General features: G+C 36.2%; 1 protein-coding gene across 50 annotated transcripts in view; it reads right to left on the reverse strand.

Moving 5' to 3' along the window:
• rims2a (regulating synaptic membrane exocytosis 2a) overlaps window positions 1-19,522 on the reverse strand; it is a 315,973-nt gene that overhangs the window by 10,849 nt on the left and 285,602 nt on the right. Inside the window, exon 1 of one of the 50 annotated variants that reach the window (XM_021467015.2) lies at window positions 1,657-1,947. The exons of the other annotated variants lie outside the window; for them this stretch is intronic. Within the exon in view, the coding sequence (XP_021322690.1) occupies window positions 1,657-1,804 (148 nt within the window). The 5' untranslated portion in view covers window positions 1,805-1,947. Of the gene's footprint in view, window positions 1-1,656; window positions 1,948-19,522 lie in introns of those variants that run through there. 50 annotated transcript variants of the gene reach the window in all.

The following is a 19,522-nucleotide window of genomic DNA, read 5'->3' on the forward strand; positions in this document are numbered from 1 at the left end:
ATTTCACATTTAATTTTTTTGACAATTAAGTGCGTTTATGTTAAATAAAATAAATAAAATTAATAATAATACTAATGATAAAGTAATAAGTAAAATACAGTATTAATAATAAACTATCAATACATAAATACATTTAAATTAATAAATCAATTGACAGTAATAAACTAATAATTAAATGAATAGAAAAAAAATTAATCAATTAACAAAATATAAATAAATAAATTAAATAATTACGTATTATTTGCAAGAATTATACATTGATACTTGTGTTTAAAAAAAACACAGTATTACGTTAGTAATTTGTTTAATACAATAACAATATAAATCATTAATGTAAAATCCAGAAATGTGCTTTCTTTCAGCAAAATATAATTATTATTTCACTTTTTTTCCTTAAAATTAACTTGTTTAGTGTAATCAAGCAAGCAAATAAACAAACAAACAAACAAATAAATAAAATATTGAGGATCAGTGTAATTTTGCATTGCGATTTCTTTAAAATTCAGCACAATTCTTTAAAAATCTTGAATAAAAGCAATAAAATAATAATAATAATAATAATAATAACAACAATAATAATGATAATAAGAATAATAATAAACAATAAATAATAATAAACCATAATAACAACAATAATAGTATTAATAATTTATTTTTATTATAATTATAATAATATAATAAACAGTAAATAATGTAATAATAATAATAATAGTAAACTGCAAATAATCATAACTATAAAAATAACCAGTAAATATTAATAATATTAATAATAATAATAATAACTATAAAAACAGTAAATAATAATAATAATAATAAACAATAAATTCTAATAATAAACCATAATAATAATATTAATAATAATAAACAGTAAATAATAATAATAAACTGTAAATAATAATAAACAGTAAATAATAATAATAATAATAATAATAAACAATAATACAAATAATAAAGTAATGAGTAAAAACAAAACATTCACAATAAATAAATACATTTAAATTCACAATAATAAACTATTAAATAAATGAATAGAAATAAAATAAATCACTGTTAAATACTTTACTCATTATTACATTAGTATTTTGTTTAGTACAATAACAAATCCTTATTGTAAAATCCATTCTGGTAAATTATAGGAGAAATGTGCTTTCTTTCAGCAAAATCTATTTATTATTTCACTTTTTTCCTTTTTCCCCCTTTGGGCTGAAATGAGACCCGCACAACTTGAGATCTGCTCACTGATGAATATATTAATGCATTATGCGGAATCCAGTTGTGCCTGCACAACACATTAATCCAAAATACATTACAAGTCTCATGACATTTCCCATATCAGTGACTGAAGGTCGAGAAATACAAAGCCGAACACTGTGTATAAAAAAACAAAAACAAATCAAGCACCTTCAAGGTCACAAACACATGATGATGATGCCGAAATCCCAACAAATCTCCAAAACACACTGACTGGACATTTATCCCTATATAAATCTGTCAGCAAATTATGCATATTCATAACAGCATGCAGATTCATTCATTCAAACCCCACCATAAAACCACCATACTAATGCATCAATTCAATGATGGGTGCAAATATTAAAAAAAATATATACATGCACAATGCTTTTTTGCAACTCATCGCCATCTTCATCCTCTTACCTCCATCCTCCTCATCGAAAGAATTCATGCATGGGAAATAAACAGCTAGAGCTTCGAAAGAGGCTGACAGACTCATTCGGCTCTGGGAGCGCTGCATGCGACTGCCGCTGCCCGCTGTCGAGGTGGCATCATGGCTCTGTCTACCCATGTTTGCAGTCGGGCTGAAAGGAGAAGGTGCTCTAGAGCTGAGATTGCAGACTGAGTGATCCTAAACCGCATTTACCCCGGCTGGCGTGGTATTTTTTAGAGTCTGAAGCATTTGATGCGTTCAGCGCAGTGAAGTGATCTGCTCTCCTCAAGCTCTCTTCTTTCTAACCCGTGCAGGAGGGGGGAGGGGGCGGAGCCTACCCCTTTTCTTGCATCCCCCCTTAGCCAATCAGCAGCTGCGGTGAGGCTTGATGATTTAAATGCTTCTCCAGGCGCACGAGCTTTACCCAGAGATACTGCAAATGCATGTGTGTGTGCGTGTGTGTGTGTGTGGCCATTAGGAACCTGAGCATCTCTTGCACTGACTGTCCACATGCCAGTCACCCAGAGTTCACGTGTAACCACAAACACACACACACACACACACACACACACACACACACACACACTTCACAGATAATTCCTCCTTTCTCCTGGGCTCTTAAAGCGGTTGGATTTATTTCGCAGTGCTGTGACGTACACGTTTTATCTCAGACCTGCACCTCTCTCTTCATTATCTCCCAGTGTCAATGTTTATCATGGACACAGAAATGGCTGAATCACTCGCTACGACGCCTGAAAAAATATCCCTCTTATAAAGCATTGCAAATATTTGTATGGGTATAACAGGGATTGTTGTCATATCTAAGTTTTTTTTCTTTAAAGAGCTGCTGTGGATGTCAAGCTTAGAGAGATGGATATATACATATACATATATATATATATATATATATATATATATATATATATATATATTAGGGATGTAACGGTATCAGAATTTCACGGTACGGTAATACCTCGGTATGAATGTCACGGTACGGTATTTATTGAATCATTTACAAGAAAAAACAAAACTTATGAAAATACTCCAGAAAAGTGCCAAAAGTGTCAATGACATACAAATTAGCCATCTATCTGTAAGCTTTGAAACAGGAACTTCAATTTTAATAACAAAAAATTATTAAACCATGTAAAAACAATAAAGTTTCAATTTAGTATTGTTGAAAACTCATCACATTCAACATTTAATCACACTCAGCCCATCTACACAGATGAGAGCTCTGCTAGTCGGACTTCTCATCAAGCATCTCCCGCTGGATCTAATCTCACTATATTTATTAAACGGGATATTTCATTTATCTTGTTGTCTTTATCTAACGACATATTCCCTGACTTTGGTCATTGGAATCTATTACTTGTTCTCAGGTAACGTGTTTTGGCTGAGCGCAAAGATAAGTTAATGATTAATGTAACCACGTACACTCTGTATATTGACTTATCGCTTGCCTTTATTTCCTATAATGTATAAACTTATTGTATGTTATACTTTTAAAATGGCCATTATCGATTATTAAAACTAATACTCAGCAAAAGAGAGGCTGTGTTTCGTATTTTCACTGAAATTGAAAGGAGACAGTTGTTATCGGCTCCGTTTTGTTATAAATATCCACACAGTGAAGATGACGCTCATCTTATGCAGCACGACGCCTCAACATGTCTGCTGTCTAAGTTGCTAATATTAAAATGAAAATAGGCAGTTCCTTAAATCATGTTTACATTTTATTGTTGATAAAGTGAAACAACGAAGCCAGGGTGATGTGAATGAATTTATAAAGTACACTGTTCCCTTTGAAGATTTACCCGTGTCCTCGGTATAGTCTGCTTTTCCATATCAAACTGAGAAGAAAAGACTGCAGCCTTGATCAAACTTGCGAAGTCTGAACTTACAAGGAGAGGATGCAGGACTGAACTGTGCGTGTTAGGCTACTTAATATTCAGGAAAAGCCCCAATCAGAGAGGCGAACGTCTGCAGCCCCGCCTCCGTTTTCAGATGTCTCCGTTTTCCATTATCCACACTGAGACATTATCCACACATTTCGAAACGCTCCGTTTTCGGCGCTCGAGAGCTCTTTTCATCCTCGCTTCTAGCAGCACACTCCATTTCCGCATTACTGGATCTGTAGCGACAACAGACCGCAAGGGATGATGGTCAAGCATGGGCTGATGGGAAATGTAGTTTAAGCTACCTCCCGTTCGCTTCATTCGCCTAAGCAAATTTTCTCAGAAGACCTATAGTTTTACCGAGTCATGCGACTTCGGTAATATCGAAAAAAATTAATATTGCGGTATGACGGTATTTACAATACCGTTACATCCCTAATATATATATATATATATATATATATATATATATATATATATATATATATATATATATATATATATATATACATATATATATATATATATATATATATATATATATATATATATATATATATACATATATATATATATATATACATATATATATATATATATATATATATATATATATATATATATATATATATATATATATATATATATATATATACATATATATATATATAAATATATATATATATATAAATATATACATATATATATATATATATATATATATATATATATATATATATATATATATATATATATATATATATATATATATATATATATACAGTTGAAGTCAGAATTATTAGCCGCCTTTAAATTTTTTTTTCTTTTTTAAATATTTCCCAAATGATGTTTAACAGAGCAAGAAAATGATCACGGTATGTCTGATAATATTTTTTTCTTCTTGAGAAAGTTCTATTAGTTTTATTTTGGCTAGAATAAAAGCAGTTAACACATTTTTAAAACCATTTCAAGGACAAAATTATTAGCCCCTTTAAGCTACAATTTTTTTGATAGTCTACAGAACAAACCATCGTTATACAATAACTTGCCTAATTACCCTAAGCTGCCTAGTTAACCTAATTACCCTAGTTAAGGCTTTAAGTGTCGCTTTAAGCTGTATAGAAGTGTCTTGAAAAATATCTAGTAAAATATTATTTACTGTCATCATGGCAAAGCTAAAATAAATCAGTTATTAGAAATGAGTTATTAAAACTATTATGTTTATTAACTATTTTGCTTAAAGGGGCTAATAATTTTGTCCTTAAAATGGTGTTTAAAAAATTAAAAACAGCTTTTATTCTAGCCGAAATAAAACAAATAAGACTTTCTCCAGCAGAAAAAAATATTATTATCACGGACAAAGCGGACTAAAGAGACTCTACTGTAAATGTCAGCTGTGAATGATAATGTCTGACCTTGTCTAGTTGTAATCCAATCAACCAAAATGCACCTTCGAAATGAAAATGAAAGTAAAAAAAATATCAATTAAGTCTCCTGAGCCAAGGAGTAATACAATTTTCCTCTGGGTTATCACATAGCACTTGATCAATCTCTGAAACCCCTCTATTGCGATCAGTTTTAACATTGGGCACTTGAAGTAATTCTGGGAAACGTGGTTGAGTGATTCATGAGTTTCAGCAGAAACATTGCAGCCTGAGGCCACAAATAAAGAACTACATGAATCAAACACAGTCAGAAGAGTGCAGAAAACATTTATGAATCAGTGCATTCAATCCATCATCCACCCACGCCACAATCGCCACTGAAATGCTGCTGATATCATTGTACAGTCTGTACTGCAGATGCTTTGTGTGTCAAATCACTTCATTATTTGTGTCAAATAAAAAAAAGTTTTTTGTTTTTTTTTGATAACAACATTGATTGTGAGTATGTGTCTAGTTTGTCGGTCAGCATATGTAATAATATAGCAGTGTAATATATAATTTAAGAGCATCAACTAGCCTACAGTCCCATTATTTGGACAAATGTCAACTGTCAATCGTGCAGCACTATGGTTTTTCAAACGCTGTCCTTTAAAACACCACTTTAAAGTAGAGAGGACATGCAGATGGAGGATCAGCTCATCAACTCCAAACCATTGAGAACTAGTGTTCTATGGTAAAATGCCAGATTGTAACCCCGTCACACAAATGTGCATGTCATAACATGCTTCACCGCTCATTAAACCAATCAGAATCTAATGTCCCATTCCTATTAAGAGCAAGTTGCAGGTGAATTCACTTCTTTCTAAGTGGAAAACTGAATGCTTAACTAGTGAGGAAATGAATTTGATTGTGTGCGAGATTATAAAGTTCCAGTAGACCATTTTCATAACAACCCAAATTATACCAAAGCCCCCTGGGTCACACTTTACAATAAGGTTCATTAGTCAATGTTAATTTATGCATTTACTAACATGAACAAACAATTAACAATACATTTACTACTGTATTTGTTCATCTTAGTTAATGAAAATACAGTAGTTCATTGTTAGTTCATGTTAACTCATGGTGCATTAACTAATGTTAACAAGCATGGAGTTGGATGTTAATAATGCATTAGTAAATGTTTAATTATGATTAATAAATGCTGTAAATGTGTTGTTCATGATTAGTTCATGTTAGTAAATGCATTATCTAATGAACCTTATTGTAAAGTGCTACCGCCCCCTGAGATGAAGAAGGAATGGGAGAAGGTAGCTGTTTTTATACATATGTAGACAATAATAATCTTTTAAATCTTAATCCTTTAATTTTTCATATTTGAAGATGTGTGAGTGTGTGTTTGTTTGTAATAAGCAACATGTACATGGAATGTGGACCCGCCGACAGGACCATATCACTAACACGCTCCTTAACCCTTTCACGTGTACACTGAAAAAATGACTTTTGCTGCTTGTTTAAACTACTTATTTCAAATAAGTTGAAACCATTCTTAAGGTTTTTTTTTCTGGGGACAACCTTATTGTTCTATGTTCAATCTACTTAAATTTGTAAGAAAATGGCCAAGATAACTTTATCGATTTGTCTTGGGGCAACATGAAGTATCTGTGGAACCCAGCATTTTTGTAGTGTATGTTTTAAGGGTGATGGGCACTGCCATTGTTTGGTTTATGCTGCAGGAGATCGAAGCTGCTAGATTTACAACAGGTTTACTCATAATTTTCTCCCAAAATACCTGAAAGTAAGTGGCTGTTTAACTGGGAGAGGAAGAGTGAGCTTTCGAAAAGCGCTGAAGATCCAAGCTGACCTGCATACAGTTTTTAATGTGTACAACTAACCCTGGCCACACTAGTTACATTGAGTGCATCATGTCTGAAATTGCATGTCTGAGACTGCATATGCAAGTCTGCAGTCAGATACTATTGACATTTTCTGGTAACATTAACAGTGTATCTTATGTGAATAAAAGACATCATCCAACTGTATTTAAAAAAATAATTGTTATCACCATAGACATCACAAACTGTTTTATTTTACGAACTGTACTGGTTTTGTTTTGCTAGTTATTATGTGCATTTGCATGTCTAAAACCTAAAATAAATGTTATTTAATCTGATCTGTAATCAGATTAGAAATTTAGTAGTTGTTGCTGATGTGCATTTTGAATTTTTCAATCACACCGGTGTGATCATATGTGTGAAAGGCTTAGATAACAATAACAACAAACACCACTGACCAACTAAACGCTAAAGTCAATGGTATAGTTTTCTTTTGTTGTTGTTATTAAACCATTTCATGCGTACAATCACACTGGTGTAAGTAGAATGTTCAGAATGCACGTTTTCAACGATCTATTTCAGTGGCCTGAAAATAGCAACACACCAACAATGCACCTTAACACACCTCCTTTTAAGATATGCATATACACACATAGGTGCACATGCATTTGTTTTTGTTTTTTTATAAATAAAGTGGTGCAAAACATGGAAATGATACCAGGCTGACACTAAATAAAAAACAAAAACATGCATTGATTGTATGATAAGGCCTGTAGTGTTAAACTCAGATGGCCCACACAGTCACCAGAACTCAACCCAATTGAGCACTTCTGGGATGTGATGGAATAAAGATCCCAGTATATTGACCCACGTGTTGCATCCAATCATACTGGTGTGATTGGAACATTCAGAACACGTCATCAAGGGTCTATTTCAGTTGCCTCAAAAATAGCAACACATCAAAAAAGCCCCTAATACACATCCTTTTCAGACTAGCAAGCCCAAAGGCATGCAAATGCATTTGCTAAAACAAAGTAATGCAGAACATGAAAATGACATCTGAGCCAGGCTGAAACTAGCAAAAAATAATAGAACACTTGCATTGCATGTATGCAAGCGCCCATATAGTGTTAACCTCAAATGGCCTACACAGTCACCAGAACTCAACTCAACTGAGCACTTTTTGGATGTGCTGGAATAAAGAATCCCAATTTATTGACCCACATGTTGCATACAATCACATGGTGTAATTAGAGCCTTCAGAACGCAAGTCAACAATGGTCTATGCCAGTTGCCTCAAAATAGCAACTGCCAACAAAGTGCCTTAACACACCTCTTTTTCAGCACAGCATGCCCATAGGCGCGCAAATGCATTTGCTACTTAAACAAAGTGATGCAGAACATGAAAATGATATCTGCGCCAGTCTGAAAATAGAAAAAAAAAAAAAACACTACACTACATACTTGCAGGTATGATAGGGCCCATAGTGTTAAACTCAAATGGCCTACCCAGTTACCAGAGCCTAACCCAATTGAGCACCTTTGGAATGTGCTGGAATAAAGAATTATAACAAATTGACCCACATGTATTGCATCACTACACCGCACACATAGATGCGAGACTACTGAAAGATGACACACGTATGACTGGTTGTGATGTCCCAAGTAAATTTCAGATTAACACAAGACATCAGTATTGTTCCGGGAGCAGTCAGCTCATGCCTGAGAGATGAGAACATCTCATATTACAGGAATTTCAAGAAGGTCACGTGTGGAAAAAAAAAAAAAAACACTGAGATGTAATGACCTGGCAGACGAATGGTGTTTTGACCAACTCAGGCGGCTGTGTGGAGATAAACATTTGTACTGAATGGCATGTTTACATCCTCGACTTGTCTTCATCTCTGCTTTATATCATGCCACACCGGTTCTGAAGAACCAACACAACAGCAGAGAATGTGAAGGATCATTAATACAGGAATAGGCTTCTACAGAACTGCAGTGCCCATCGCTTTTCCGTTCACATTCTGGCTAATATGGGAATGATTTTCAGCTAGAGAACACTTCAACGTGTTTTACTTTATTTTTACTATCTGTGTTCCACCGCAGTGGAATGTGTCTGCATTATAGTCACTGCTTTTAAGCATGGAAAGAACAGAACTGTGTGTGTGTATAGTGTGTCCACAGTCATATTGGATATAAACACTGGGACTTTCATCATATTTGATAGAGTATATAATACATTCAGGAGACACTAAAGGCTTATCTTTCATGTTGTAAAAGAGGTAAAATAGGTGCCTTTTAAGATAATTTGCTTTAAATTTAAGCACCTCATGCTGAATTATATACTTTATTAAATTAACAAGAGAAGTTTAATTTAGTTTGAAATAATAAAAACTAATACTACTAAAAAGGCACTATTTGCTAAATATTACATAAATAAATAATACAAATGGCAAAGAAATAAGAATAAAAGTAACAAAAGGTCTTATTTCTACATATATTTTTTAAATGTTATTTAAAATGAAATTAAAATGGTAAAACTAATATTAGTTTTGTGCAATGCTTTCTTGAATGAAATGATTTGGGGCAAAGACATTTCATTTTCATTTAATCAGAAACAAAATTGTAGTAAAATATGAAGGTTATATGGTCACAATAATCAAAACACATTACCAAAAAAAAAAAAAAAAAGTGTTATGATCACTGAAAAATGCCATTTCAAGAGTAAAGATGTTTCTTTGTTATTTAAGATGATTTGCTTCACAATTCAGCACCCTCCATAAGGAATTTTCAATATAATTTAACACGATTCATTTAATTTAGTAAAAAAATAATAAAAAATATTAAATTTGCTAATTATTATTTAGATATTTAAATCTGAGGTCCATTCCGTTTTGGCAACCCCAGATTAATAAAAGGCCTAAGCAAAAAGAAAATAATAAATGAACATTAAAATAAATATACAAATGACAAACACAGTAAAATGGCTAAAACTTTATCTAAATATTTAATTATCCTCAAGCCTTATTTCTATAAATACATATTCCAGATGATCTTTAAAAAGTAAATTAAAAATGAATTAATAAAATAATACATTCTAATAAATTAGATATATAATATGTAAGCATGTGAATGTGACATCTCCGGCGCCTAGACTGTTTGGCCATAGGAGAAGTTGTCATGCTCAAATAAGCCTGGTTTCTTTATTTCCTTCACTTTCGTCAATTGGAGTGAAGTTTGAAGTTTTGTTCCTCACCACTGTCGCCATGTCTTGCATGGCTTGGGACTTGTGGAGCTACACATTGAAGGATTTGCTCTTCAGAGTTTGGACTTTCAGCTGCGAAAATTAAACCACACTGAACTAAACTAAACTGAAGTTCAACTCTGAAAGATAAACTGACACAGTTTCAATTTACTAGAACTTCTATGTTAAGCTGATTTGACACAATCTACATTGTAAAAGCGCTATAGAAATAAAGATGAATTGAATTGAATAACATAAAAATTCATAATATTTTAGTGTAATTTCTTTTATAATGAACCTATTTGAGGGGAAATGCATTTCATTATAATTTAAACAATGTCACAGTGTAGAAAACTCCATCATGTGAAATATGATGGAAATAGCATGAACAAACCCCTGCAGACTGTCGTAGGTTTGTCGCACGTTGCACGTCTGGAATGTGAAATACGACCGGACATTTCGTGACAGTTTTCACGAGGCTCACCTCTTTTTTATTTTTTAAATCACCTTCAAGAAACATTAAATAGATGAAATGTCTTTCTCTTGTCTGTGAAGTGATAAACCTCACACTTTCCTTCTCTTAACACGTCTGATAAAGAGAGACGCGACGCAGATGGAGGACCACGACCACTTCCTCGGTCAGTGTGTGTGTGGACAGATGGAGAAACACAGAAAGAAACAGAATAAACTCGCTCCTTCTTTTCTATTGACCCAGATTGAACAAAACGGCATCTGTGCATTCGACGAATTCAACTGCTTTGAGGCTGTGATCGTGATGTTTGCTAGAAAGCAGCCATGTTGCAAGTGGTTCAGAGTAAAAAAAATAGTTTGACTGAAGATACTGTTGTCTATACATGGTCATCATCATTGAAGATAGTTTGGTTTCCCCCCTCATCTTGCTTAGTAACTCTGGTGTCAGATGAGGAACAGGATCACTGGACTATTTCTCATAAGCATGTTTTTAAAATAAGGAAGTCTATCTATGGCTGTGTCTTTGAACGCATTTATGTGAAGGTCAGACGAGCAGATAAACACTGACTGACTGACTGTAAATCAATTTTATTTTTTTTGGACAATGCCATCACATAAAAGCTGAGAAATTGTTTGTGTTATGTACAATGTTTCAGAGATGATGCAATACAAGCAGACAATGTAGACACTTATTATAAATACAGCACTTCGGTATGCAGTGAGTCACAATACGACTTCTCTGGTGTGACAAAATAACCGAGTAAGAAATAATAATAATAGGTTGTGACATACTTATAGTGTTAGTCACCATTTGCACTAGTGCAGTTTTGTTTTAGCACCAGAACTAAAGAGTAGAAGGGCTGCATTGTGTTTGACCAACACAAATCATGCGGGAACAGACGTTTTTAGAGTTTAAAATTAACCGGGAATAATTTGGCGGGAAGAGGTGACATTTGGCATCAAATGTTTGTGTCCTCTCAAAATGTGCGCATTCCTGCATCAGAGAGGGCATTCGATATTAAGTCTGGGACTGCAGTTACCGTACGTTCACACTGAAAGCGGCGAGAGCGTCCAAGCTCGCTCTGGCCACCCTGGCGACAACGCTGTCTGCCTTCAGCTCCTGCGGCGAGAGCGTCAAAACTCGCTACATTGATCTCATATTTAAAGGAGCCGTTGCAGCATATCAGTTACATTCCTGCATAAAACATGTTTCTAGCGTGAAAATGTTGCGCACTTCTTATCAAATTCATATAACAATGGAAGATCAAGTTGCATGTGGTGTGGCTTTTCACTATTTATCCAATATGTGTCCATATGTCTGAAATATCCTGAAGCAGCAGTACTGTTTTGTACTGTCACATCGCGTGAGATTCCCGCTTTTTTAAGATAAATTTATATAACATTAATGAACATCAGTAACTCGCCAGTAACTTATTTAATGTATGTTCCTGTAGGAAAAAATTGTAAATAATTGGAAATCCGGCGACCGCAATAATCAAACCCTTGGGAACAACTGTGGTCGGAACCAAAGTTCACAGGTCTGAACTGCTATCAAGCGGTGGACGTCTTCATTCTGATTGCTTGCCGCCGAACCGCGTCATAGCTCATTACCATAAAGTTGACTTCATTTCAACTCTCCTTGACGCTCACGCCGGCAAAGACGCGTCGCACTGCTCCTCGCAGCTTATCGCCACCTATCGCCGCCGGCTCTCATTGAAAATTAATGACTTCCGGCTACTTTGACGCTCTTGCCGCTTTCGGTGTGAACGTACGGTAAGTCAGCAATATGCTTTTCCTTTTCACGTATTGTACTGGGCCTAGGAAATGATATTGCAGCTCAAACAGTCCCTGATTAACCCCTATGCTTCACTCTTGGCATGCAACATACAGGGTGGTACACTTTTTTAGGGGCTTCTCCACACTGTAACTCTCCCAGAAGTGGGCAAGACAGTGAAGGTAGACTCATCGGAGAACAATACATGTTTCACATTGTCCACAGCCCAAGATTTTCCCTGCTAGCTCCAATTAAACCTATGTTTGGCATTGACAAGAGGGAACAAAGGTATGGTTATAGCCGCCGGGCCATGTATATTGACCCTGTGGAGCTCCTGACCAACAGCTTTGGTGATGACACAAAAGCTGAGGTGAACATTTAATTCAGCAGTGAGTTGGCAGCTGTGGTTTTAGGTCTTTTGGAAACAATCCGGGTTAGCACATGGATATCACTTTCAGACAGCTTCCTCTTGCATCCGCAGTTACTCCTGTTGGAATGGTGGCTATTGGCAGTAGAAATGGACAAATTTTCATGTCTTCTTAAAATGTGTGAATCCTGCGTCTAGTGTGTTATCGGAGAGGGCATTCAGTATTAAGGCTCGGACTGCAGTTAGTCAGCAATATACTTTTCCTTCATAGTGATCACACTGTAAAAAACTCTGGGTTCCACACAATCAAACAAATAAATTACTCAAACCCGAAGCCTCGAGAGATGAACAGTTCAAAGCTTTTTTAGGCTCTGACTGCATATTGTTGGTTTATGTCTTTTAAGGTAATCAACAAATGAACGAATAAACAATTGACTCAAACACAAGGACTCAAGAAATGAACAGTTCAAATCTTTTTTCAGCTCTGACAGCATAAGATTGGCTTTTGTCTTTCTAATGATGAAACAACCAACCAACTCACTTACCAATGAATCAACAAACAAACCAACAAATGACTCAAGCCAGAGGACTCAAATCTTTTTCCAGCTCTGACTGCATATAGTTGGCTTTGGTCTTTGACATGATGAACAAACAAACAAACAAACGAAGGAATAAATGAATAACTAAAACCTGAGGACTCGAGAGATGAATAATTCAAATCTTTTTCCAGCTCTGACATCTGCATATGGTTCGCTTTTCTCTTCCACATAATGAATTAAAATTTGAAGCAACCAGCCAACCAACGAGTCAACGAACGAACCAATTACTGACTCAATCCCCGGGACTCGAGAGATGGACGGACGGATGAATGAATGTACGAATGAACGAACAAACAAACAAATGAACCAAACCAGAGGTATAGAGTGATGAAGGAATCAAATCTTTTTCCGGCTCTGACTGCATATGGTTCACTGTTTTCTTCCAAGTGATGAATGAAAAATTGAACCAACGCACCAACCAACCAACCAATTATTGACTTAATCCCCAGGACTCGAGAGACAGATGGAGGGATGAACAAACAAACAAACGAACAAACGATTGATCGAACAAACGAACAAATGAACCAAACATGAGGACTCGAGAGATGAACGAATCAAATCTTTTTCCGGCTGTGCCTGCATATAGTTGGCTTTTGCCTTTCACATGATGAACAAACAAACAAACAAATGAAGGAACAAACGATAGACTCAAACCCGAGGACTCGAAGGATGAATGGATCAAATCTTTATCTGGCTCTGACTGCATATGGTTCACTTTTCTCTTTCACGTGATGAATGAACAATAGAACCAACCAACCAATCGAGTCAACGAACGAAACAATTAATGATAACTCAATCCCCAAGATTCCAGAGATGAATGGATCAAATCTTTTTCCAGCTCTGACTGCTTATTGCTGGTTTATGTCTTTCACGTGATGAATGAAAGAATGAACGAAGAATCGAATGACTCAAACATGAGGACTCGAGAGATAAATGAATCAAATCTTTTTGTAGGCACTGACTGCATATGGTTGGCTTTTATCTTTCACATGTTGAATGAATGAATGAACGAACAAACAAACAAATGAATGACTCAAACCAGAAGACCCAAGAGATAAACAGATTAAATCTTTTTCCGACTCTGACTGCATATGATTTGCTGATGTCCTTCATGTTATAAATGAACTTAGTGTGCAACTTTTGATCAGAAAGTAAAATTGAAATTACTGATGAATTAGGCAGATCTGGGCAGGTCAGAATCACGTCTTTCTGTTGGAAGACCTCCATGTATCTGCCCTTAGATCACTGAATTTTTGCACAAACAGCTGTCATGTATCATCTGAAAAATCCATAACAGTTGCACTATAAGGTCATGAATAAAGTAAAATGTGGTGCAACATTAAACATTGCTTTGTAACATTTAAAACTGTTGCGTGATCAAACATTAATATGTCCTGAAGGTGGCAAAAACAGCAAAATAAAACGCAGTCAGACCATCTTTGCATTCAACACGGTGTCTTTGTGAATCTAGTTCATACAGCGGTGATCATCTCTGTCACCATGGTGACTCTGCTGGATATGAATTATCTTTACAGCCGATGATCAGAGATAAACCCATGACGATCATCATGGCCTGACCTTCAAAGTTGAAAATAACACGCTTTATGAATACACAGAAAATGAACCTAATTACATTCACAATACACTTTGATTCCATATTGTTTGAATGTGGTCTTTGATTGTGTGTGACCTAAATATCTCAGTAGCATTTTTTTTAAACCATACTGACAAAAGTATGGTCACATGAAGCAATCTTTTTATGTTGTTTTGTTTTTTCTAGGTTTGAACAACTCAACATACTGTATGCTATAGTCAAAAGACAGTGTAATTATTCATGAGACTTGGTCTAATCCAATGAAGAGCCGCGTCTCATTATTTTTCATGACATTTCATCTACACATTTCTACCTCCAAAAATGTGTTGGCATCCATTTCAAGTGCTTACACTGTAAAAAATGCTGGGATACACACAATTGATTTATGTTGGGACAGCATGAAGGAATAATTAGCTATTTCAAATTGAAGTAAAGTGAACATAAAACAATTAAGTTATCCCAAATAACAACAGTTGTGTTGTTTCAGCTTATTTTAACCCTCCTGTTACCATAAAATCTGCTAACACCTTTTATCCACTGGGGTCAATTTGACCCCAGCAATTTAAAACCTCTAAAATAGGATTTATTTATTTATTTATTTTTTGCCAAAAGTTTAGTGTCAGGTTAATTGATGTCTTTGTTGCCTACTTAACAACACTCTGAAATACATACCCCCCCCCCCCCCTCTTGTGACTCCTGACCCCCCACTTCCTGCCCTTTATACATACAGATTAAGGCCCCGTTTACACTAATACATTTTAGTTTTAAAACAGCGTTTTAGAATGAAAACAATTCGCGTCCACACTAGCATTTCACCCAGCACTTCTGAACAACTCTTCGTCTACACCACACCACTGAAAATGCACATCATGTGACCACACATACACACACACTCTTGCGTGCGCTTCAGCATATCTACCCAGATGAGAGCTGTGCTTGTCGGAATGTTTATCCGGCATCTACCGCTGGATCTTATCTCACTATATTTATCAAATGTGATATTTTATTCATCTTGTTGTCTTTATCTAACGACATATTCCCTGACTTTGGTCTTTTGAATCTATTACTTGTTCTCAGGTAATGTGTTTTGGCTGAGTGCAAAGATGAGTTAATAATTAATTTAACCATGTACATTCTGTATATTGACTGCTTGCTTGCCTTTATTTCCTTTAATGTATAAACGTTTGATTATTAAACTTATTGATTATTAAAACTGTTATTCAGCAAAAGTGAGGGTGTGTTTTGTATTTTCAACGAAAATGAAAGAAGGCAATGATGTTATAGGCTCCGTTTTGTTATAAATATGCATACAGTAACGATGACGGTCATATAAATATGTAGCTGCATTATGCCTCTACGTTTCTGCTGTCTGTTAAATTGCTAATATCAAAATGAAAATAGGCTGTTCTTTAAATCATGTTTTAATTTTACTGTTAAGAAAGTAAAATAACATAGACAGGGTGATGTAAATGAGGTTGTAAAGTAAACTGTTGCCTTTAAAGATTCATCCGACTTGTCCTCAGGAGTTTGTTTTCCATATCAAACTTGCGAAGTCTGAACTTACGAGGAAAGGACGCAAGACTGAACTATGTAGGCTATGTATATTGATGAAATAGCTTTAATCAGATAGGCGAATGTCTGCAGCTCCGGCTCCGTTTTCAGATGTCTCCGTTTCCAACATCCACATTGACACGGGGCAGCGTTTTAAACTAAAAACGCCCTCTTCAGCATTTCCAAAAAGCTCAGTTTTCGACACTGAAAGCAGAGCGACCATGTGCATACGTCTTTCTATGTTGGTGCCTTGGCTTTTGTGACTGTCACTTAGCAATAGTTGTACACACAACAGCAGCGTAGTGACACAAGCGTACCGGGGTTTAGAAGAAAAAAAGATGGTGTGAACACAAACGAGCCGCGAAGTTGGCAAGGGGAGAGAATCCAACTTAGGTTCGGACCAAGCAATTGAACCAATTGTTAATTTTAGTTTAAATCCCGATGAAATCTAAATGTATGTTGATTTTACTAAAGCACATTGCACAGATTAATTTTGTCTGATCTGAAAAATGGTCCTATCCTTGACTCGAAAACTGTAATGTTATCCAAAATGTGAGATTTGTGATCCGTTACCCCACATTCATTAATTTTCTTTTCGACTTAGTCACTTTATTAATCTGGGGTTGCCACAGTGGAATGAACCATCAACTTATCCAGCATATGATTTACGCTGTGGATCCCCTTCCAGCCACAACCTATCACTGGGTAACATCCATACACACTCATTTACTCACACACTCATACACTACAGTCAATTTTAGCATACCCAATTTACCGGTACCACATGTCTTTGGACTTGTGGGGGAAACCGGAGCACTCGGAGGAAACCCTCGCGAACATGGGGAGAACATGCAAACTCCACACAGAAATGCCAACTGACACAGCCAAGGCTCGAACCAGCGACCTTTATGCTGTGAGGCAAACATGCTACCCACTGCGCTACCATGTCACCCCCCACTAGCTTTATACTGTAAATTTGAGAACAACTTCTCAAAGGCAAAGAACAAAACGTTCATCCACATACTAAGGGCGTACTCACACTATGCTATCCGAACTGTGCCCAGACATGTTTCCCGGATCGTTTAAGAAGTGTGAGGTCTCTGAATCGGGCTCAGGCACGATTTACTTGGCCGTCACTGGCCTGGTTGAAAGAGGTGTGCCAGAGCGCAGTTCACTTGGGCTTTAGCGCGGTACGCTTGTGTGTGAGTGCAAAACATGCCTGAATTCGAAATTGAAGACGAGACCTCCCTTTTACAGTACTGTTTCATTTGGATTCATTAATTCTTCTTATTATTCAATGAACGCAAACTGTCATAGTTTATTAAAAATGGAAGCCCGTCACTGCACGACAGCTGTTCCTTCAGCAAACCTCCTAATTCCTGCAGCACGAGGACTTGATGTTCGTTTATGAGCGTCAAAAGTGTCTGATCTGTTCGGTGAAATATTTGACTGGTGTCACCGCATATCAAACGACTAAACGATAAAACTAAAGAAATCTCCACTGTGCTGAGCGAGACTCTAAACTGCGCATCATCGATGACGTAAGCGTGCCCAGGCCCGAATGTAATGCAAGTGCTGGCCGTCGGGGGAGACTGGAGGGGGGACAAGCGTGCTTTGGGCCGGTTCAAGGCAACTGTACAGAGTGTGAGTACGGCCTAAAAGCAAGGTTTAGTGAAAGTGAAGTCCGCAGAAGAGAGGAATCCAGACATCATCAGCAGCTCTACTACGGCCACACAAAACCCCACTGAGACCAATTACATCCTCATCAAACAAAGCACAGCGCAGAGATCAGCCATACAACAAGATGAATTACCGCTTCATCTTCATATAATCAGCTCCACGATCAGCGGAACAAGCTGACCGACATTCAGAGAGCCTATCATCTGCATAACATTTACAAAGTGCGTCAACATTCATAAAGTAGGTTTTATTATCGTAACTACAGACAGGAAAAGTTGAATAAGTAAGCATCCTAATTCGCTATAAATGTATATAAACAGGGGTTGGACAATAAAACTCAAGCGCCTGGGTTTAGACCACAATAATTCATTAGTATAGTCATGGTGCAGGGCCTCTTTTTGCTGACAATACAGCATCAATTCCTCTTGGGAATGACAGATACAAGTCCTGCACAGTGGCCAGAGGGATTTTGAGCCATTCTTCCTGCAAAATAGTGTCCAGGTCACTACATGATACTGCTGGGGGTTTCCTGACTCACTCTTCCAAAACACCCCAATGTGGCTCAATAATATTTAGGATCTGGTGACTGTGCAGGCCATGGGAGATGTTTAACTTGACTTTCATGTTTATCAAAAAAACTTTGTCATCAGTCTTGTGTGTCTTGGTGCATTATCATCATGAAAATCTGCATTTGGGATACAATGTTTGAGTCATTGGGTGTACATGGTCCTCCAGAATGATTTGGTAGACCTTGGCAGTGATGTGCCTATTTAACACAAGCATTGGGCCTAGGGAATGCCATGATATTGCAGCCCAAACCATTATTGATCTACCCCCATGCTTTACTCTGGGCATGCAACATTCTGAGTGGTATGCTTCTTTGGGGCTTCTCCACACCATAACTCTCCCGGACATGGGAAAGACAGAGAGGTGGACCATTTAGAGAACAATACAAGTTTCACATTGTCCACTGTCCAAGATTTTCGCTGCTGGCTCCATTGAAACTGATGTTTGGCATTGGCACGAGTGACCAAAGGTTTGCTATAGCAGCCCGGCCATTGACCCTGTTGAGCTCCTGACCAACAGTTTTGATGGAAACAGGAGATTTAAGGTGTGCATTTAATTCTGTAATGAGTTGGGCAGCTGTGGTTTTATCTTTTTGGATACAATCCTGTTAAGCACCCGGACATCCCTTTCATCCTTCTTGGTAGTATGCTGACATTACCCTGGATACCAGGGCTCTTGATACAAGACTTACTATCTTAGTCACAGAAGCTTTTGGTTTGTTTATTTTCCATTATACGAAATTAATAAAAAAAAAAATTAATAAGTAAGAACTTAATGAATTATTAACTGACAAAAATGAATGAAAAAGAAATTAAAAATACAAAGTAAAATTTTATATTTATTTTCTTGTAATTATCATAGGAAAAATATTATTATTATTAAATTCAG

Source organism: Danio rerio, chromosome 16 (genome assembly GCF_049306965.1).
Source record: "Danio rerio strain Tuebingen ecotype United States chromosome 16, GRCz12tu, whole genome shotgun sequence".
Classification (NCBI taxonomy): domain Eukaryota; kingdom Metazoa; phylum Chordata; class Actinopteri; order Cypriniformes; family Danionidae; genus Danio; species Danio rerio.